Source organism: Vidua chalybeata, chromosome Z (genome assembly GCF_026979565.1).
Source record: "Vidua chalybeata isolate OUT-0048 chromosome Z, bVidCha1 merged haplotype, whole genome shotgun sequence".
Lineage (NCBI taxonomy): Eukaryota > Metazoa > Chordata > Aves > Passeriformes > Viduidae > Vidua > Vidua chalybeata.
This window is the reverse complement of record NC_071570.1, coordinates 22266501-22289841: the sequence shown is the minus strand read 5'-3', so window position 1 is coordinate 22289841 and position 23341 is coordinate 22266501. Positions and strand designations below refer to the sequence as shown.

General features: G+C 34.7%; 1 protein-coding gene across 6 annotated transcripts in view; it reads left to right on the top strand.

The window, feature by feature from the left end:
• Positions 1-23341, top strand: part of KDM4C (lysine demethylase 4C) — a 247789-nt gene that overhangs the window by 122763 nt on the left and 101685 nt on the right. For all 6 annotated transcript variants that reach the window (XM_053932680.1, XM_053932684.1, XM_053932682.1 and 3 more), the window contains 4 exons: positions 4582-4775; positions 8684-8922; positions 11025-11386; positions 13270-13381. In XM_053932680.1, the coding sequence (XP_053788655.1) occupies positions 4582-4775; positions 8684-8922; positions 11025-11386; positions 13270-13381 (907 nt within the window). The remainder of the gene's footprint in view (positions 1-4581; positions 4776-8683; positions 8923-11024; positions 11387-13269; positions 13382-23341) is intronic.

Sequence of the window (23341 nt, the reverse complement as noted above, 5' to 3'; positions counted from 1 at the left end):
GATTTCTGTGCTTAAGATTATGCTTCTAAGAAATACTAGTCCTCTACTACTGGTGAAATAATAAACCATCTATTGGCTTTCTGTTGTAGCAAAATATTATATTCTCTACAGATGTTTTCATGCTAGTTTTTAAAATCCTGTAATTTATTTGCTTAAAGAGCTTTTCATTGTTAAATATTAATATTAAATATTAATGATGAAAAGCTGGAAAGACACATAAATCATGCACTTCCTATTGATATTAAAAATGTTTTATAAATTCTCTTTGTAGGTACATCATGTATTTTAGAATGTGCTTAAGTGTGTGTTTAACTTAATATGTATAAGTATAGAAGCTTGTTGTATATTCTTTTATATTTTCCTTAATCAGAGTACAAAATGGAAAAAAAAATTTAAAACTATAAAATAATTGTTCTCTTTTCCATTCACAAATAGTATGTGTTTGAAAACATCCTTTTGGCTGCCTATGTCTCTCATAGGTGATTTTCTCATATCACAAATATATCTCACATATACTTCTGCCAATTAGTTAAAGTTGCTTAAACTTTTTTTCTTATAGTTCATTCTGTAAAGCTTTGCCTTTACTAATAAATTTTAGTTGAATTGCATACTTTCAAGCTATATATATATGGCAGGATAAATAATAATCGTAGTGGTGGTATGTCCTGGGTTAACTATATGATGCTTTTATCCCCAATCGTCTGTTCTGTTTATGCTGAATAATAAGTTTTGCACCTTTAAGACTTATTCCAGGAGTGAAGGGACGGAGAAGAAGCGGGGAGTTTGTTATTAGTAACTGCACTCACTCCTCCACATTCCTGCTACTGGACTTGTTGTCTGCAGATGGACAGACGGCAGGACAGAGCTCTCCTTTCCTTTTAGTTAGTTTTAGCTGGCTGAGGCGAAGAAGTTCCCTGGACTGTGTTTTTTTTTTCCTTTTCTTTGGACCTGTTTAAACCTGCTCAGGACTGAACACCCAGAAGAGCAGCAGCAGCTTGCACCTGTGGCCCACTGGGCTGGGCCTGGGCCGCAACATTTCCAGCACCAGAGGGACTGATCAGAGACTGAGTGAGCTGAGCTGCAGCCCGGGCAGGGGGGGATTTTTCTGAGTTTGTCTCTCTTTTAAAGCGGCAAGAGGTTTCATTGTTTAATATTGTTTAGGTTTGCTTGTTTAATAAAAAATGTTTTTTTTCCACTTTTCTCCAAGGAGGTATTTTTCCCCAAACTGGCTGGGGGAGGGGCTGATTGAATCTGCTCTCTAGAGGAACCCCTTTGGGGGTTCTGTCCCAAATTTGGCCTGAACCATCATCACTGATGATGTTAATACTAAGAATTTAATAGTAAGAATTGTGAAGGAGTTAAGTATGCTGATTGTCATACTAGTCTTTGTTTGAAGAATAAGTATCAAACTAATTCTATTGTCTATAGAAAATAATTGTTTCCAGAACAAAAGTTGTGACATTTATCTGTGGCAACATCAGGTGACTTTTGTAATTGGTAATCCAATTACTTAGAATTTGCATTTACTTTAAAAAATATTACAAGTTAAAAAAAAAAAATCACTGAATACTTTAGTAGACAGGGAAATGTCCATTTTGTGTTTTTCCCAGGAGCTTTCTTCAACAAAATCACATTTAGTTTTGTTTTAGAGAGAATCTTTTAGTCACTTTTTCAAGTTAGGAGCAGGAAGTGACATAACTGCCAGCTAGAAGCCAGACAAATGAGAAATGAATTAAAATAGTAAAAACCACCGCCACCAAGAAGAATGGAAGATCCTCCAGATTATTTATCAAAGCAACAGTTTTTGTGTTTGTGGTGTTTTATTTTTCCTTGAATCATCTGAGGAAATATGAGTAGAAATTATTTTCAGAATGTATCTGCTGATGTCATCTGATATGATAATTCCAAGTATTTACACCCTTCAGTGCCTAGAAGCCTGTCTTCTGTTTTTTGGGGCAGTGATACTGTTGAGCATGATGTTACTGTTACTTTTTACTTAAAAGGATACTTTTAAAGTTGGAAAACTTAAAAAAGATCGACTGTATTTCTAACACCTGCCTGATTTTGTTAATTCTTCGGCAGTAGTGCTATTGAAATGAAATGGAAACTGATCAAAGATTACTGAAAGACAGAAATTGTGTCCCATTTGGATGTGATTTGAGTCTTTTAATACCTTATTATCATTCCAGCATAGAATACATTTTATTTCTAGATGTGTTTTCTTTCTTAATGCTTCAATGCTTACTTAAGTAATTATTTTTTGTCAAGGCACTGGAAGTCTTGGTGTTTAACAGGAAAATTTTGGCTTTAACCATAATTTCTTATTGGTTTGTCGCAACAAGGCTCAAATGTGGAAAGATTTTGTGCATTAAAGGGAGAGAAAATCCACTGTTGTTTGTCTTTATTTTACAAATTTCAGTTTTAAAAGTTAAAAATATTACTGTGGATTTCTACGCACTTTTCCAGTATACAGAAGTGTCTTCCTTGCTTTTTTTTTACTGCTTATTGTGCCCAATCAAGGACTCTCTGAATGGAACATACTATTTCCAATATGCTTGAGTTTTTTACAGAGTGCATGTATAAGTGTGTATATGCATGTTGTTTGAAAAGGGAACATTCAGATGGTATTTTGGATAAAAACTATAATTAAAGGCAGCTGCATAAAATTACAGTTTCTGTCTTGAAATTTTTTTCCTTCTTTCAATTTCATCCTCCATTAGATGGCAGTATTGTGAATATGCAACAGATCAATGTTGACATGTTGAAAGGAAAGCAAGCATTTATAATACATCTCAGATGCTTTTTCATTATATATCTTATGAATTTAAAGAGGAAAGAAGGGTGAACTAGAAATGATAGATGGAAATAGTAGATAAAGAAATCTGCATTTAATGTGCAGAAACCTAGCTAGTAGGAAAGTAGCATTCATTCCTTTGCATGTTTCTGCTCGTTTAAAAAAAATGTAATAAAGCTAGCTGTAGTAAACTATAAAGCCAGGCCATTAATTTACCAGATTTTTCTATATACCTCTTCTTACATGAAAAAAATACTGTCTCATTTTTGTGCTTTAACAGAGTTATTTAGCTATAGCAAAGTTCTTTCAAAGTTTTTTCATGTAAGACTATGTTTTAGCTGATCAATTTGCTTTCAATTTGAAAAAAATTTGCAAAGGTTTTTGTGGCAAGGTTCTGGTAGTATAGAGTTGCTTTAGCAGTGGCTAATAACCACCATCTGTTGATCAGGAGCAGTCCACACACTGGACAGAGCCAAATCCAGCTGACTCCAAAATGAACTTGCTGTTGCCCAAAGCTGAGCCTGTCAGCAGCTCTGGTGGCATTCACGTAATAGCAAATTTAGAAAGAATAAAAATCACTGTACAGCAGGTGTGAGAGAAAGGAGTGAGAAAAATGTGAAAGAAACATCAGACACTGCAGACACCAGTCAGGAGTGAAGTAAAGCCTGAAAAATGGGTGTGAAGGAAGCTGGTTTTAGTTTTGTTCATTTTTCTCACTGTCATAATCTCTTATTACTTGACATTAATATAATTTCCTCAAGAGAAGTCAAATATAGTAGTTGGTCAGGGATCTGCCTATCCTTATCTAGACCCTGTCTCCCCCTGTCCTGCTGTGGAGGAGAAAGGGAAAGGGAACTTGATGGACACCCGGCAGTCAGCCAGAATTAACCCACTATAGTAGTTTATTTGCTGTTAGATGTATTGTTTTACTTAATCTGGTTGCCTACTGTCAAGTATTTTTGGGTACTGGGTACAATGGCTTTAATCTGAATATTGACTCAGCATCTACAGTATTTCAAGTGGAGGCTCCTTTGCCTTTTCATGACCATTAAGATTCTGTTCAAACAGGGCAAAAATACTCCATGCCGATGCATAAGAAAAACAATGCAAAATTCTTGGGGGGACTAAAGTCAGGGATTAGATTAAAGTTGATGAGGAAAGTATTATGGGTGATTCTAAAGTCTGCACTGTACAGTGGATTGGATTACATGGATATAGCACACCCTTCCAGACATCAGGCATAATACTCCTCTCTCTTGCTTCCTTTCTACTGCTTGTAGAAAAAAAATGGGGCAAAACTGTAACTTCAGGTGGTACTTGTATGTATTTATGTTTTAAAGAGTTAAGTGCTGGGACTTTAAATGCCTGTAAAGACCTTTGGGTCAACAGGATACTACATGAGTTATTTTTATAAGTTAAATTCTGATGTCACTCAAGGTATGTGCAATCTCTGGATTCAAGGTTGCAAGGTCTGCTTAAAATTATCAAAGCCAGCTAATAAAGCAGAAAGAATGCTATAGTTTCTTTTTGTTCTTAATGCATAGGAGTTAATGAAACAATGGAGTGTCCTTAAGACTTTTGGGAATCCTAGTGTGACACATTGGTTCAGATACTGTTTTCTTTTGAATAATCCTTTCCTCTTGAAAATTGAGGGAAAGTGAAAAAGGAAAACACGGATTAAAGTAGAACTGGTTTTTACATGTGGGATTTTTGTTCTGGGCTTTTTAACTACAAAGTGTGGCATATTCCAGTACTTGTCGCTTACAAATGCCTCTCTTGTCTTACAGTGCACTTGTAGGAGAGACATGGTGTCAATATCCATGGATGTCTTTGTGAGGAAGTTTCAACCAGAGAGATACCAGCTGTGGAAACAGGGCAAGGATTTATATACCATTGATCATACAAAACCAACTCCTGAATCAACACCTGAATTGAACATCTGGCTGCAGAGAAGAAGGAAAATACAGAACTTTCCCAAGAGGTAATTATGCTTCTTTGCCATCAATTTAATTGTTTTTATATGATACCAGTGTCCTTTCTGTTTCGTTTTGGCCACTTCCTCTGATGTTGTCTTAGTTTTGACCACAACAGATTTTATTTTCTCATAGTAGCAGTGAGGGGGTGGGGCTTCGAGCTGTGTGGTTGTGCCTACATTGTGCTCTACCACACACATCACTGGTGGGGGACAGAAGTAAGGGGATTCTCTGAGAAGGAAGGGGTATGGTGTGCACCCAGGGCCTGGGGGCTATAATGTCCTTTTGTCTCAGAAAGCCTCATGGCTCTGGATTGATTGGATTCAAATGAGCATTTTTTGTGTAGTCACCTGCTTTTATAAACTGTTGTTATTAGTATTGTTGCTGTTACTGTTAATTTTCTTATCTTGTTGCTGTTTCCAGTAAATTGTTATCTCAACCCATAATCTCTGTCTTTTCTATCTCTCCCCCCGCTCCCTTCCCCCCTCCCCTCCCCTCACTGGAGGTGGGGAGAGGAATGGCTGCATGGATTTTAATTTTCAGCTGGGCTTAAACTGTCACATGTTTTCTTTTAATTAATTTCCTTCAGACAAAAACGTTTTTTCGGTTTTCTCTATTAAGATGAACCTGGGAACACGCCAGTCTTTTTTCAGAGTGACTGTGAAAATTTAACTTAAAAGTTTTGTGTGTACCTAAAAAGTTAGTGATTATGGAGAACATCAAAATGCATTCAAGTGTGTCACTTAAAATCTCTCTTTAGTAAGGGTTTTTCCAGTATCATTTTCAAGGTATGGATGGTTACCATTGTTTCTAGAGATCACAGTAACCAAAAAACAAAGGAGAATACTCCTAAGAGCTGAAAAGGAGATTAAACAGGAAAAACTTATCATAAAGCTGTGATAGAATCCTACTAGCTGTTTCAAGTCTCTAGTAATAGTCTTAGCCCTCACTGCCATTTTACTCTAAAGAGATACCACTGCCTATTTGTCACACTCTTGCAGTGCTGCAGCCAAAACCTGTCTTTTGTCTACCACAGGTCAGTGGCAGATCATAATAAAGGCTTAATCTCAGTTGGTGGTCCTGACACCACCAGAAATTTAGGAAAAGAAATTTAGGAGAATAAAGTCTCTCAGCTTGTCACTGAAGCTATAAAAGCTTTGACCTTTTAAAGCAGTTTTACATCTAATTTATTGAGGTGCATTTTGTTTTTCGTTTGCGTTGCACATTTTTTGTACAATTGTGTGTGGCTATTACTTGCTACGACCTCAAGCAGTCGAAAAACCCTGACTGGCGCTACCTTTGTGAAACCATAGCCGTCACGTGAACAGGCACTCTAGGGTTACGGCATTCGCCTCCCTGCTAGTGTTGAGTGCTCCGGCGTGGGTAACGCAGCTTTAGTAGCTTCACGCTGAGAGGAAGTGAAGGGACAAGAGAAGGACACTTGCCTGCAAAACTGAGAACTTTTATTCTCCCATGCGTGGTCTGAGTGAATCGCCCTCAGAGCATTGCAAGGCAAAATGGCAAGGGGACAAAGGAATGCATTAGATTAAATAGGGGATGGGTGGACAGGGGTGGAAACCCCCCTTGCCCAATAGGGACAGACAACAGAGGAGTGACATGGATTATGACAACCTATGGGAACATAACAGAGGTGGGTACAGTGTTTTGGGACAAATAGGAGTGCAAAGGTGGGGTGATTGATACAGAACTTTATGAGGAGTCAGGGAGTGGCTACAAGACCGACATCCCAACAAGGAGTGACAACCTCTGACTGACAGAACCTTGTAAGGAGAAAACGGTGTAAGGTGAGAAGATTGACATGTCTGTGTGACAAGAGCTCCTGTGGTAAACAACTTGGAGCAAACCATTGTGAGGGAAAATAGGGGTACAGAGAACAACCTAACTAACATTTATAAAATCCCTGACTAAACCAGCCCAACCCACAACAATTGTGCTTTCCTGTCTTACTTAACAGGATCTTTATGGATTTTCTTCTTTATTATCTAACAAAGATCTACTTAATTTCTAGCCAAAGGTGGGAAGTTCTATTGGAATCTTGGTATTTTAGTGCAGCTTTTTGAGTTGGAGATAATACTGATTTTTTAAAGATCTTCCTTCTCCAAATAATTTTACAGTGTAGTGGCTTTTTAAACTTGGTCTTAAATCAAACTTCCTCATTTTCCTTGTAAGTTAATGTATGCCTTGAGGAAAAGAGAGGAAAGTCAACCTGTAAAGTAAAGGACAACTGGCAATGTAGTGGAACATTGTTAGTGAAAATATAATACCGCGTTTGTTCTGGGTAAAGGTAGTTTGTGAGATAGAATAATTTCTTGAAGACAGCTAATGAAGCAATTGAACAGCCAGTTTGTTAGTACGTGTATAATACTAACCTGGACTTGCAGAGAGAGTAATTCTGTTGTTTAACTAAGTGAATGCCATTTTTTCCTTGTAGTAGGTTTCCCTGCATCTGTGATACAGCATAAATGCGAATTCCTGCTTGGACCAGCAGTGATTCATTTGGTATTACACTTATGGATAGGTGGTTCGGAGTAAAAACGAAGACTTTTTAGTAATTGCATTGAAAGTTTTATCACATGGTCTAATTTATGCACCTTGCTAAGCTAACGAACACAGCTCCAATGCTGTTTAAATCTTGAGTCAGCTTCTTTTCAGACATGGTAACAGCATGCATTGCAGACGAGGATAAAATGTTTATTCAGCTTTGTTTCTAGTGTAATGTGTTGGTTAAAATTATCATTTTGATTATGGGAATAATAAAAGTTCCAGCAAAGTGAAAATAAAAATACCATCTATGAGAATCTTCATGAATATAGTGACAAGGAGAGCTTATCTCTGACATTTACAGCCGAAATCCATTACTTCTATATAACATCTAATGACTGCATGTAAATAGTAATAATACTTTCTGTTATTTACAATGGGAACTGATGGTTGTCTCATACTTCGGCAAATTTTCTGGAAATTTCTATTTTATAAAAGAGTGTGTTGAAAGATGCACATTTGTAGACATGGAATAAAGGGGCAGCAAAATGTTTTTCTGGAGATGTGTAGAATCTAAGATGAAAGACCTTTGTAAAACTCACTTAAAATTTGTAAAATTCACCTGCAATAGTCGTACTTTTATCTCTAATGTGTTATGAGCTTTGAAACTTCCTGTATGATGACATTAAATAGTCCTCTTGTGTCACATAATTGAATTTGAAACTGGAATAATTTTCTATTGCATTTATTCTGAGCATATAAACTATGAGCCTATTTCTAATGGGTTTGCCATTTCTCCCGCCTTATACATCTGAGGGTGCAAAAACTTACGCTCAATCTTTAATTTCAACTTTATTTTTTTAACACAGAATGATTATATATATTGCTTGATATTGTAGCTTTTCGAAATATTTGGTGGTCATAATTTTTACCTTTTTCAGATGCTTGTTGGTTCTGTTAAAGCTAATTTAAAAACTTCCAAACAGATCAGCTTTTATGAGGATGTTCAGACTGGTCTTTTATTAGCACTAGGGTTTGGAAATATCACCTGATTTTACTGCTAGTCAGAGAGTTTTGTCTTCATTATTCTTGTAAGGATAGTTCTATTTTGCATTAAAAATAATGATTTATTAAAAAGCTAGTTTGTGTACTAGTTAAGTAATAGTTACTTAAAGACAGTTTTACTTTTAGAGTTTAACAGCTTTGCCATGGAATGGTGATAAAAGATTAGAAGGTTAAATCCAATCAATTGTTAATCTATCACTTAATAAATTGTAGCACTATCTCAACACAAAAAGGTGAAAAATTGTCAGTTTTTTACCACTTTAAGCAGGTAAACGGAACATATATTGGTAGATGTTTTATCTTATCCAAGACAGACTTTCTGCTCTGACAGCAATATCTCCTATAACAGCTTCCAGCACACCAGATCTCGATCTAAAAAGCTTAAAACTCCAGAGGACAAGAGAGTATCTGCCATGGTAGCTGATGCAAAAATCATAGTGACTGAAGCAGCTACTGATGGCTTCAAGGTCAGTGAAGAACCAGAAAAAAAAGTGAGAGTGGTAAACATAGGATTGCCTTCTGGGGAAGAAGAAAACAGCAGTAGAATGCATCTGCATCAGCATTTATTGGATCATGTCAAGATTGCAGGTGAGATGAGCACTGATTATGTTTCACATGTAAGTTGTAGGCTGTTTATACTCTAATGTGACAAATCAGTGGATGTTAAACTAAAGTATTATCCTAGAGTAGCATACTAAAATATTTACACAGAGAGTTATTTATGCAAAGAGGATTGATATTTGCTAAGAAAGAGAAAATACAAAAGTTAATATTCTGAATTGAGAGTGATACCACGACTCTTTTAATTAAGTGTTTTTTAAAGGAGCAAAAAGAGTGAGGTTTTGTAAATTATATTTCTTCAGTGGAGTCATATATGTTAAAGCAAAATGTTTTTGATATGGAAATGATACAGAATGTCTTAACACTATTCAAGCAGGACAGAACATATATCCTTGCGAGTATGCTACATGTATTTACATGATGAACCTACAAATTAAAATTTTTCTATACCTGTACACAAAAATGCTGTATTTTGAGCCTCCAGATTCTTGTTGATTTCCTCTGGAGCTATCTGCAGCTATTAAGGCCTTGTCAAGGCAAAGATTTTTTTTCCCCTCCACACCATTTTTATTCTAATATAGTTAGTCTATTCTGAACTGAATTTATTCTATTTCACATTCCATTGTAATTCTGATACGGTTCCTCATTCCTGTTCATAAGGCAAACTGGACTTCTAACTTCAAGTTTAGAAGGTCCTATTTTATTTTATATTGCAACTGAAAATTCACTTTCAAATTGCATATAGACAGTGTTTAATTATTGTGAATATTAATAGTTATGTTAGTGCTTACTTGGAGGTGATAATCACCATGATTGATTCACATAAAGATACCAAGATACTGCAATATGCAAGTTTAGAAATTTCTCTGCACAAGTTATCTGGTGCTCTATTGCTCTATTATAGCATTTCCAGGTCTGTTCTAGTTTTTTTGTTGTGTTTTTTTTTTTTTTTTTTTTTGGGTTTTTTTTTAAGTTGCTGTTGCTTTACATCTTCCCACAATTTTTAATAGAGTTTGGAATGTTCATACAGCTAAAATAGTATTTAGTTAGCTCCCATTCTGTGTTTATGGACAAGGGAAGGAAAAGCAGAGAAGAGTGGAAAGCTGCCCTCTCTCCTTTGTCCTCTTTGTGCCGGACTTTTGTAGGAAAATGGACATTTTTAGATATGATAGAAGCAGTACTCTTGTTGAAGAAGGTAGTTTGCTCTGCATTGTCTTAACTAGTATGTCCATTGTTCTCAGTTGAAGCAGTACTGTTTGTGCCCAGAGATTACATTTTACTATTGTCTTTGTGTTGCTAAGTTCTATAATCATTGGACTTGAAAAGGAAATTTTTCAGAAAAAAAAGTCGATAACTTTTGTGAAGAAAGAATAGCAAGGGACTTAACAGAAACCCTTTTCTTTAATATCATTGATGTGTTCCTGAATCAGAATTCACTGCAGTGTATGCCAGAGTTCTTTTGAGTGATCTCTCTAGCTCATTGTTCTGTCTTTCCAATGCAAGCATCACCAGAAGAAGAATTTTTTATAAAGTAAAATCCACTCAATTTTACTCTTCAAAATTACTCGAATATACAATTATGCTAATTTTTAAAAAATCGAATTATGCTAATTGTGTTTCATTTTTAGACTGAATGTTGTTGTTTGAAAAATATTCTTGGTATCTATTTGAGATATGTCTTTGTAATTATATACCATTAATCTTCAGTTATTTTCATTTTTAAACAGGCATAATAGGTATAAAATGCAGGGTAAAAGGTTCAATATACCAGCCTTTTATATTTTTTTCATTGACTTAAACTGCATATATGCAATCTAAGTAACGACTAAGGAAGCTACATGAATATTGATTATTTTGAATTAAATGAAGACCTGCTACAATTCAAATGCAAAATACTGATTAAATGATCAAAGCTATATTTAATACTCTAAACTCAAACCATTTACATTTAATTTATTCTTTGATAAAACCTATGCTCCACATTTGTATATGCCCTTCTACCAAATGGTTTTCTGTATGATTTCTAAATGAGGAACCGTTCTTTGAATTTGAATAATTTAGATTGCTGTGAAATTCAGTATGGTAATGTAAAGTGGCATTTATTAAAAAATCATATTCTTAATTTATAGGAAGCATCCCTTCTGACTCAGTTTTGAGCCCCGTTCCTGTACTAGAGAAAACAAAAATGGAAGATGAAGACAGGATAGATTCCAGTCATTTTTCCTTTTCACTTGAAGATTCTGTGGCCAGCAAGACAGCTTCTGATAGATGTAGAAAAGAAGACAGTTTGAAATCTCACAATCAATATGCTTCATCCATACCGTACAATAAAGCAGATGGACAAATTTCTGAAGCAGAAAATCCAGATAGAGAGGAAAGTGTCTTGACAGAGGATGGTATCAACAACCTAGAAAATTCTGGAAGTAGTTTGGAACTTGGACCAGTGCCCTTTGTAAAAAAGGGTGAAGAAGACAGAATGGAAGTATCTTGTGTATGTGAAACAAATTACATCATAATAGTAATACATTCTTGATTTAATGAAATATGAATGAGTGTTTTTCTAATGAGACCTGATATCCATATTAAAGCATTTAAGAATATGCATGATTTTAATCAGATGATAATTTGAACGTGTTTTGAAGTGTTTAGGCAAGAGCGGCAATTCTGATCTGAAAGCAGACTGTTGTTGGAGTTTCCTTATTGACATATTTTTCCCTGTTATTTTAGATGTTTCATAATTTCACTTTCTATTTGTGAATTTGAACTGTCAGCAACTATTCTCAAAGCTATTCCCATATTCACTGCCTGCCAATATAAGCAGGTCTGTGAGCTTCACCTGCTTACTATTCTTGGATTTTGGAAATGAACTAAAATATGTAAGGGAAACAACTTGAAGGAAAAAATCCCACTACTAAAAGTAATATATTTTCAATTTTTAAACAGTAGATTTTAATAATGTTTTCTCTTTTGGGCCACCTACAAACATATGACCTTTTTTTCCCCTCTTGCTATTCGGCTATGATGCATGGTCAGCTTTGACTTTGGGATGCAAAATGAAAGATTAAGCTGTGGTGATTGTCAGTAGCTTTCTGAGTGGTGAGCTGAATCTCAAATTGGCAGAGAGAAAATGGGAAATCCACTGCCAAGTTGTGAGACTTCATGGGGAATATATTTTAGAAGCTAAACTAAAAATCATGCTGAGTCTTCCACATATGTGAACTGTAATGATTTTTTTCAACATTGGAAGTTTTGATACTCTTGGATCCAGCCTTTCCACCATAATGAGCAGTACAAACATCTCAGTGTTTAATTAACATGTATTAGAGATTCCCGTGCCTTCCTGTGCCTTTCAACCACATTATATTTATGTATTAGGTTTCAGATTTTCTGTAGTATTACTGTGTATTCTTTCTTTCTCTTTTAAGTGAAGAAGTGTACTGTACAAATGCAATTTAAAAAGCCTGACAGTTCCCTTTTTACTTAATTACTAACTGTTCTAGACCGTAAACCTGTCCTGTGCTTTGACCATATCTTCTGCCCTCTGCTTATCATGGTAAATATAATGTTGTTTTATAATTTATTTCAAGGGCCATGTGTGTAATCTGCTAGATTGGATTCAGGATCTTGAGGCACAGAACGCTGTGGTCCATAAGAATTGTGTGAAACTCAGTCCTTCCCACCCCTCTGCCAGTGTCCTTGCCCTTCCTCTAGTCCTGAACCTCCAGACACCACTAGTAGCTTGTTTTCTTTGGGACTCCTCCAGTAGCACTTCAAGACTTCAAAGTGTTTGCCTTAATTCTTGAAGTTTGAATAACTTTAAACTTAATGTACCTAGGGGTTTTGGATGGAGGAAATAATTTCTTCATATACTAAATCAACATGTTAATAATTTATCAGGACTCTTGATTTCTTATCTCAACGCCAGGTTTTTTTTTTGTTAAATTTTTTATTCTTGAGGAATTTTGGAATCTTTCACAAGCTAAGACAGTGAGCTTCTGCTTCATTTTTCTAGCCACAGTTAGTGGCTGTATTGTACTACAGGTATGCAGAATTTTTTGCAGAAAATCAGAAGGATGCTATTCTTCCACTCAAACATCACATGAGCAAAACAGATTTATGGTCTCTAAGTTGGGAAGGGCTGAGGTAAATTATACCTGAAATGATTTGTGTATGACAAGGATTGCACTTTTTAAATTAAAATATATATTCTTAATTAGAGGCAAGTGTTGTATTGGTACACTAAAGGTCCTTCAAGTATACTGTGGTAGTATTTACAGACTTGATAGCTGTGCTTGTTTACAGAAGAATGTTTATGTTTTCCATAATTAATTATGCATAATTACATACTAAATTAGTTGCATTTTTTCCTTTCAGTCAGAGGAAGTTGAAACAAAGAAAATATCTAAGAGTTGGCGTCATCCACTACATAAACCCCCAGCTAGATCTCCAATGACTTTGGTTAAACAGCAAGCAACTAGTGATGAAGGTGAGTGGACTATTAAATATATTTTTCTATGATAATTTTATGGTTTTATGAGACCATATATATAGGTATTTAGAGAGTCACTGCCTTGTGCAGACAGGCTACAAAATGTAAGAAATGTTCCCAACATAGGGTTTTCCTTCTCTGAAGTAAATATAAAAAGTAAATCTGCTTTACCCAGCAATCGTGTATACAACCACCCAGAGTTCATGAATAAAGCTGCTTTATTTTATCAAGTGTAACTTGTGAAGATTATGGAAATGTGCATCAAAAGTATAGATCACAATGGAAAACAAAAACATTCCTTTTTCATATCACTGTACCATTTTAGTTCTGTAAACCAAAAAGGTTTCAGGTGCTGTTTTCCAGTATCTCCTCTTAGCAGAACTGGAGTTTAGTTCTCATGCTCCCTTAGATAGTTTGATAATCTGGAGCTCTTGCCATATCTGTAACTACGGGTCTGATTCCAACATCACTGCATACTTCAGTGTTTACCTGCAGTTTTTACCTGATTTTTTTTCCCCTCTCAAATGCATTTCATTAACAGTAGCTGTTTCTTACAGCTGCAGATAAATTTTCTTAACTTGAGAGACAGCATGCCTGTTAATTGATTCTTCTCCTTATAATCAAGCAATATTATACTTTCAGTTGGCAAGTTAGGCATTGTAGAGTTCACTGCTGTAGGTTCAATTGACCTCTCATCAATACTTCTCCCTCCTTGTTTCAACCCTGAAGTAATTGATTTGTCTTCTGCCTCACTAGTTTTGGAAAGCTATACTTTCTCTTTCATTTTTTTATCTGAGTTGCAGCTTTGCTAAGCATGATACTTCAATTAGCTGTTAAGCATCTTTCTGAAAATTAGAGACAGCTTAGACCCATGATCTGTATCATATATGAGTATGTTTGAATACCTTCAGGGCTAGACAGAGAATATTTCAGAAAATGTTATGGTAATTTGCAGGATGATATTAATATTAAGTTTCATCTAGTAAAGTAATTAAAGACTTAATATGTGGTAGGTTGTAGTAAAAGTGCTCTTTTTTAATTAGAGATTAAATTTCTTTTGCCTGCTGATGCTTTTTCAACATTATGTTTGAGACATATTGTGAATTTCCTATTTACATTCTTTGTGTATAATATAATCTGGCTAGATGATGATATGATGACAGTTTTGAGTCAAGGATTTTTGTAATGCCAAGACATTCTCCATCTCATCAAGTAGTTTGCCAACTTCCCGGTGTATTTATGTTTTGTGACAGTAGCAACATCTTGACAAGAAATCATGCGCCTTAAAGTCTTTCCTCTTTGCATGATTATTGTCATTCCAATAGATAAGGGTGTATTTTGTTAGGAAAGTAAGAGCTGTCTTAGAATCAGTAGCCATTAAGCATGTCTGCTTACTGATTGAAGGAAGCAATTAGGAGTTTTATTGGACATGGCAAGTTTTGGTATTTCCTAGCTGGAACTGGGATTATTATTTTCATGCATCTGTATCTAATTCTTGGCTAACTTTTGTAAGGGCACCAAAAGAGAAATGGTAGTATTTGGTGAGCAGAATGTTTACATCCAAGACAAAGACTGAAGAACTGATGAAGGAGACTGGCAAATTGTAGCCCCTTTAAGCCCCTGACACATGATGGCATGAGGGTTAAAGATGTATGGCTAGATGATTTTCTGAATTTTATCAAGATTGTTTGTATCAGATACTAAGGAAGTAATCAGTACCAAGGTGCTAATAATTACATTTGTCTTTATGAAGGTGCTTCATCCATACTCCGGATAGTAGTTAGTAGAAATGTAATTCAGCATTCATACTTAGTTCTTCTTTTCTATGGTTTTGGGCAAAAATGATGCTGACTGAGACTGTGATAGTATAGTGTCTTGGTACAGTAATTTCTGACTGTGTCACAAGGGGGATTTATATGTTGTACATTAGTTTGTATTTTAATTTATCTGGGTCCAGTAAAATAATAACTGCAAACAAAATAAAGGAAGAAGATACAGGCTAGTGGTGGTGTGAAAAGTTAAGAAATAGAGACTTTTTATTTCATCTTCAACTTGTATCACTTTCCACAAGTTGGAAAGTGTTCTGATGGTCTGTAACTATTTCTAATACAGATAATATATATTCACATTAATATATTTGAATTCTTTCATATAATACCGTTCTATTAAGAAGTTTCTGTGAATAGAGGTGATCAGTGGATGTTAATAACATGTAGGCAGCATTCTTTGACACTGTCAGCCATTTCAGAATTGTAATTTTGCAAATAGAATATTATTGTGTTGATTAGCATGCTTAAATCTTAACAGAAACTTTCTGAATTCACTTTTAATACAGAGTTCTTTGGCAGAAATTAATTTTTTTTACAGGATCACTTGGACATTTGAGTTTTGTGCTTTCTTCTTATCACTGTATATTCTTATATATGTTGTGTATTCCTTTATGAAAAATAATGAGGTTAATTGATTACTTATTGTCTGTTGGTGTTATTTTTTCACTCTCTCTGAAGCCTTTCCTTATGTATGTCTAACTTCTTGTGGAATTAATGCCTAAAAGACTGGGCACTGAGAAATACTAGGGACTGGGGTATCAATCTGAGAAATTGTTGCTCAAGTTGCCAGTTCAAGAAAATATGTGCAGCAGTACAGTGTGGGCTGTATGTCACACTCAACATACTAACAATTTTTATGTAATGAACCTTGGTCTTATACTCAATGCAGTATGTTAACTTGTGGTAATAATATTCTGTTGTATTTAATACAGTTGTATTTCTGCTCCCTTAAGCAATAAAAAAGCAAATTCAGCAGAAGGAGCAGGCATACTAACTTTGCATGCACATTGATTGGTCCCAGAGATTTCTTTCCAGCACTGTTTGGTCACGCAACATTAGAAACTGTTTTTACATTCAAGCTGACTAAAATTTCCCATTGCCCTAAATGATATAATTATAGTGTATAGACTGAATTCAGTATGGGGCTCTTTGTATATGTTTTTTTAGCATTTTAAAAAAGCATGATTCAGAATTTCATAGTCATTTTGCTTTCATTAGTTTGTAAGATAAGGAAACAGAAAGAGAGAACTTTTGTAAATGGAAACAGCGGCTTTTGCTATGAGAAGAAGCCTTGCTTTTTACATTCACTGCCAGCATCCTGTGAGATGTGCTTGATTTGATATTATTAGAAATCAAACCATTTAAGGCTTGTTTAGCAGCATCATAAATAGACTAACCCTGCTTAAATAGGAGAAAACTACATTTGTAGATGCAGTTACTATTCTTTTGTTTCAGAGCTTAAAATTAGAGATTTTGGTTGAAGATTCTCACTTACTTCAGAAAGAAATGTTTTTTTCCTGCTGTTGCATAGGTAGATAAAATTTTGCTAACCAGTTGATAGAGGCATTGTTATACTTAGCACATTAGTATTACAATTTCCAGTATTGCTTTCCCTCCCATAATGTTTTGTTGAATGAAGTTTTACTTCTTTAAAATACTTTGCTTTTGTGTTAGCATGAGTTAATCAAGCACATAATTTATGTATGTTTTTCATATACCATCATCATTTAGTACAGAAGAGTCCAGCACTATCTACCCCTTCAACAGTCTAAGTGTGCTAGAAAAATATATTTTCTGTCATTTTCTCTGGTACCTGTATTATTTCTGTTTTGTTTAAATTCAATTTTCAGGGTATGATTGACATAATTACAAAAAAGTTCTGACACTTGAGAAGTGTGGTGTTCTGAAGACCCTAAGAAACCTTTTATAAAAATCTGTTATGATCTTTAGTAGGTATTAAGGAAAGGGATGTGTTAAAATGTCAAATGAATGCTTTTCCTGAATTTCCAGTACTCTTGTCAACCTTTGGACCAGCAGCTGATCTCCAGAAATGGCAAGACCTGACAGCTTTGATTATTACCACGGGTGGCTCTAGTCCCTTGATATATTTAATGAGTAGCAGTTATCTGCCTTTTAGTCGACACCTACAGAATCTAAGATTAACCAATATTTTGATCAAGATAGGAATACAAACCAGTTCTTCTAACATTTATCCTCATTTGCTGGACAGTGGTACATGGTGTGATCATTGATGAGTCACTGTTCTCTAGATGAATACTGCTTTCTTAGCTTTAAAGCATGGTATTTTTCCTCATAAAGGACTGGATAGAATTACCATCTTGTATAGAAAGGCATGTATAATTTCTCCCTATCAGGTGTGCCAAAATGAAAATTGATTTCCTGCTGCATTAGTGCAGCCTCTCAGTTGTCTTCTCAAGGGTAGCAATGGAGTTGGTGGGCAAACTGGATGTGATGTTTACCAAGGAGACAGGTATCCCTTCTGTAGGGTGATCTTTTGGAACTGAGCTTCTCTGTAGTTATGGTCCAAAGAAAAAGATGAAAAACCTATGACTTGCATTTATAAAAGATTAATTCATTGATGTATTGGTGAAGAATGTTGCCTAATAAGTTATTCTAATAATAACTTTAGTTTTTCAACTAAGAAAAAAACCTAGCCCATAGAATTATCTTCACCTTTGTCAAAATCTGAAGCTGCATTGTAAACCATTACTATTGGAAGTGATTTAGTTTTAATGCCAAAGGAATTTTGCTAACTGTCTTGGCTGAGATGTATATGTAATATATATATTTTAATGTACAAAATAATTACATTTAATAAATTGATTCTTGAAGGAGTTTAAATGCAATTGTTTTCTAGTGTATGAAGTGTTTATGGGATATTTGTTTTAGTGGTCTGCAGGAACTGTAGCTTGAAGATACAAATTTTTAATTTTAATTTGGGAATTGGTTTGTCATGAATTTGGATCTGTGATTGAGTCTATTTTGCATCTTCTGTACTTAACTTATAACTTATATACTGAACTTATGAAGAGGTCTTAGTTCAGTGAAGAACTTCTGGACAATCTTACCTGAATGCATTCAAGTAACCTTGTTCCTCAAATTTCAGTTGTGTTTTGCCCCAAGGAACTTGTGCTGGAATAGTATATTGACGTAAGTTAGATTTGTGCTGCCTGAGAGATAAAAAATAACCATAAAATGCGTTTTCCCCACTTGGTAATTTTTTTTCTCTTTAGAGTAGCATAAAATAGGAGTATGCTCTAACAACATAATAATTGAAGATTTATTTGATCTTATAATATTTGGCAGTATGGTCAATAATGTTACATTTTAATTTCTAAAATAAGGAAGTACCACCAAGTAATTCTGTTGTATCTGAGGGACTCGTTTTATTAATAGGAAAGACATGCCTGATGATGGGGGAGAAAGCTTTCATTTTTTCTACTTCTGTACAGATGTGTACCCTGGAAGACTATGGTGTTTAATCAGTAAGCATGTATATATGATGGCAATATCAGTTCCTAAAAATTCCAGTGTAATTTTAGTTATTGATCAAGTTTTTGTCGTAAGTAAATTGACCACAAGCAGATTTCATTAGAATGCAAATTACGAATTTTTTTCATAAGAACTGTGAAAAATTACACGAGGGAATAGAATTGAGAAAGCAGCTGTTAATAAGTGCAATGAATTAAAGCTTTTCAATAGAGCAGATATCTTGCTAATCTTTATCTTGTAGTTTGGACTTGTAGTGGTTTTATACTAACAACTGTGTTTTTTGCTGATAGGCTATACAGTAGATTCGAGGAGATCTTCTTTTGTTTCTGCTTTGATTTTGCTGAGATGCCTCTTCGAACAGATTTATATATACAGGGGCTATTATTTAAATTTACACAGTGCAAAGACAGGTGAAATTACTGGAATTTCTTTAATACATACAACATATATATATACATATATACAATAATGGAAATTATTATACCAATATGCTGTAAATACTTCATGTTGGCAGTCCATACAGACTTAAGAACATCTCCCTTTCTGTGGCCTCCTGTCCACATTTTAAAAAAGATGCCTGACTAGTGGGTCACCTCTAAGCTTGGTTTCTGTACATGGTAAGTAGCTATTTATGGAGACACCTGATAAGTCAGGGACTTCAGCATCAGTAAGAATGTGTTGCTTGTGCTTCAGCTTAGGTAGCTAGAATAAGTAGACATCTTTGAGAATTTGAACCTTAACTTCTATGGTTAAATTCTTCATTCTATATGCACAAAACAGTTGCGCATGTGGAATGAGGCTATTTAGGGAATGCTGTGAATGAAATACTGGTTTTTACCCCTTGTAATTATTTGGTATCTTTTTGATCTACTGTTTCAAATAGAGAATTATTTTGTTACAGGAATTAGTAAGCAACCAGAAATGGTAATTTTCAAAAGTAACAATGCTATAGTTCTGTAAAACTAGTTTTACAGATCATTTAAAGGTAAAGTGAATCTCTGTGCTGTGAGTCCTCAGAGCTTTCTCTAAGTAGTTTATTAGAATCATAGCAAGGTAAATCAAATACATTTTAGTTACTTTGCAATTTGTTAGAGAGAAAGATTGGGGTCCAGTACAGCCTGACAGAATAATTTTATATATTCCACATATTGAAAATGCAGTAAAATAGGAATCTTACTTCGTTTTAAGTTATACTGTTTAACTGTTTCTTTTACTTGTTCTAATATGCTGTGCTAATTTCTCTTCTAACTTATGCACTATTGCTCAGAAATAAATAACCAGCAAACTGTGAAGCCCTGTTTTTCTCTCCTTTTTTCAGCTTCTTAGAATCTTCCAGCTTTTTGTATTCATCCAAAGTATAGGTGGGATCAGTGCTTCCTGCTTTCCATGAAAAATCATGGTCTGGGTTTTCACATTCCTCCTTTTCAAAGTTATTGGTGAGATTTTTCCAGCCTTTCTTAGTATTTATACTAACTTTATTTACTTTTAAGTAGTAGTGGTCCTGTCTGCAGCCAGTCTTAATCACATTGAGATTTTTCTTACTAGATTCTTATTTGTGACTAACACCAAATCAGAAAGAATGTTTTTGCCAAAGTAATCCTTACTCTTTCAGTGAGTACCACTCACCCTCAGGAAAAGCCTGCTGACTGTGCCAGTTAATGTAGGAGTACAATACACTCTGACCAGGTTCTTCAAGATATTCTGTGTGTGGATGGTTTAGTGAATAATGAAGGATTTTAATATTTGAAATTTCTTGAAATTACGTGGGATTTTGATTTTGCAGAGTGATACAGCAATGCACTTAAGTTACAGTGAAGATACAAATTATGTTTAGCAGGGTGTTGAATTTTAATATATGGTTCAGTCAATAGTACAATATAATATACAAGTACAAATTACATTGAGCAAAGTGTAGGAATCACAATACACAGTTCAATTACAAAACCAATGTTAATTTAATTATGGGTCTCTAATAGTATGCTGAAGGAAAATCAGAGTATCCCAGTATCAAATCTTCCAAATCTGTCAAACTGTCTTTTAGAAATGTTTTTTTTTTAATGCTGAATTTTTCATACTTTTCAAAACATTTTCAGAACAGCTACAACTGGTGTCTTATACTTTTTTATACTTAACTTTTTTTTTTTTTTAATTAAAGCACTCCATTACTTTGTTTTGGGAGATAAACCTGATTTGATCCAGGAGCTCTTCAGCTTAACTTCTAGAGCTCTGATTCATTATGGTTACCTTTACATACAATTTTTATGAGAACTGAAGTATTAATAGCTAATTTGGCAATTAGGCTCTCCAACCAAAAGTGTATATACATACTTCGCATTACTTGTACTCAATGGTCCCATACAAGAAATGAATGTTTTGAAGAGTACAATAAATAAAAAAGTTTTTCTGTTCATATTTTGCTATGAGATCTATATCTTTCATTACTGAAAAAAAAAAAAAAAGACAATTTCTGAAACTAAGTTACATTGCTGGAACAGTAAAGTTATCAAGTACAAGACATTTCCCCAACTGTCTTTTTTTTTTTTTTTTTTTTTTTTTAATTTGTATTATTAGTATTTCCTCCAGGACATTTGAAACTATACATAATGTCTCCCAGGGCAGGGATTATGCTCAACTACCTGAAAAATAACAGATGCTTCTGTGCTCTTCATAGCAGAGAACACTGCTCTATAATGCAGGAAACATCAGTGGAACATAACCCCAAGCAGCAAAATCATTGTTAAGATAGGCAAAAGCAAATTGTACTGTATTAGTGTCTATGGCTTTTCACATCTGCTGGGTTAAATCAGCAAATGCTGGCAACAGCCCATTCTGCAAATGGCCCAAATGTTTTCTGTCTGATAATTTGATTTTAACTTTGTAAGCAAAAACCATTCAAAGCATTAGCATTGTGTGTTGGAGCAAGTGTCCCACAAACTGTTAAATCAGTAACATTACTGAAAACTATTCATTCACTTACTGACTTGGAAAGCAGCATAGTGACTGTTTAGAAATACTTTGCTATGGAAGGAGTTTCCTTTGTATCAAAACAGATCCTGGGCTATAATTTTTTTTTTTGTCTACACAGTTTGTTTTAAGGAATTGTTTCACTTTTCTTAAATATTTGAAGGAGTAGAAATGCATATGAATATCACATTCATGAGAACTGGTATTTCTGAAATTACATTTTAGAGATTAATTGATCCTATAGAAATATTGTTTTCAGGTACAAATATGATACAGGAACTATCATCAAGTCATGATTGCTAATCACCTTGTACTGTCAGTAATACTATGGTTGAATTATATGTGTTGTGGTTTAAGCCCAGCTGGCATCTAAGCACCACACAGTTGCTCACTCACAAACTTCCCCACCAACCAGATCGGGGAGACAATTGGAATATTCTTGTACCACTCACTGTCAGGGTGGCACAAGATGCAGGAAAGACCTTGATGCTGTGCAAGTACTGTTCAGCAATAACAAAAGCATCTCTATACTATCAATACCAATTTCAGTACAAATCCAAAACACAGCTCCATACTAGCTACTGTGAAGAAAATTAGCTCTACTCCAGCCAAAATCAGCACAATATGATACAGTAAGATTTATATCAGCTGCTATGCATTTATTTAAAGTCATAATTGTATCATCAAGTGTTTCTGCTTTTCTGTTGTAAAAAAGAACACTTGGTCTAACCCCTTAGGAAACAAAATATTTAACTAATTATGGATTGTATCTGGTAAAGTAATACTACAAAAAACATATTTGCTGTGAAGTAAAAATGCCTAGGTGGTTTAGGGGGATTCAAGACCTCTGGGCACTGTTAGTGGTGACAAGAAGATGTTTTTAGATACTTAGGAATAGGCTGCATTACATCATCCAGTTAATACATTTTTTGACTGGTATTAATCCATTTTAGACTTCAGCATGATTGTGTGGTATATTTACAGCCAGAAACATAACAGAAGTTACAAGAAATGGATTTCATTCATATAAGAGTGTTTAAAAACCATGTACATACTAATAGACTTGCATAATAAATACTTTTCATTGGTATTTGTCAGTGTGTCTATGTGTTATGCATGATTGTGCAATCTCTTGAACAGTACTGTCAATTGAGGTGCAGATTTCCCTGTCATGACCAACAGGTTCAAATGCTGTATTTTTCTTCTATTCTCTCTGACAGTGAGATCTATTTTGTACTGTAGTTGAGTTGAAAGTTTCTATATGAAAGAATACTAAGGATGCTTTATTCACTTTTGTCTTGATTATGTCTCAATTTGAAATATACATTACAAGCTGAAAAGCTGAAAAAAAAAAGTTACACCAGAATTCACACAAAGGAGTTCTGTTGTGCACCTGTGCAGAGTCCTGTTCATGCACTTACTGTCAGCGGATTATGAGAAAGTGTCAGTGACTTGATCTGAGTTAAAACAGACACAGAAGTCAAGGTAGATTCCCCAGCTCCATTTCATGTGCTGTGTAAAGAAATGCTTCCTATAGACATACATTATGTTTCAGACCACTACATTGGCTGACCTTTATCTTTCAAATTGCCAGTCTTGGGCTGTTGGTAGGTGCTCTTAGAGTAAGGCCAAGTTATCAAAATGGAGGCTT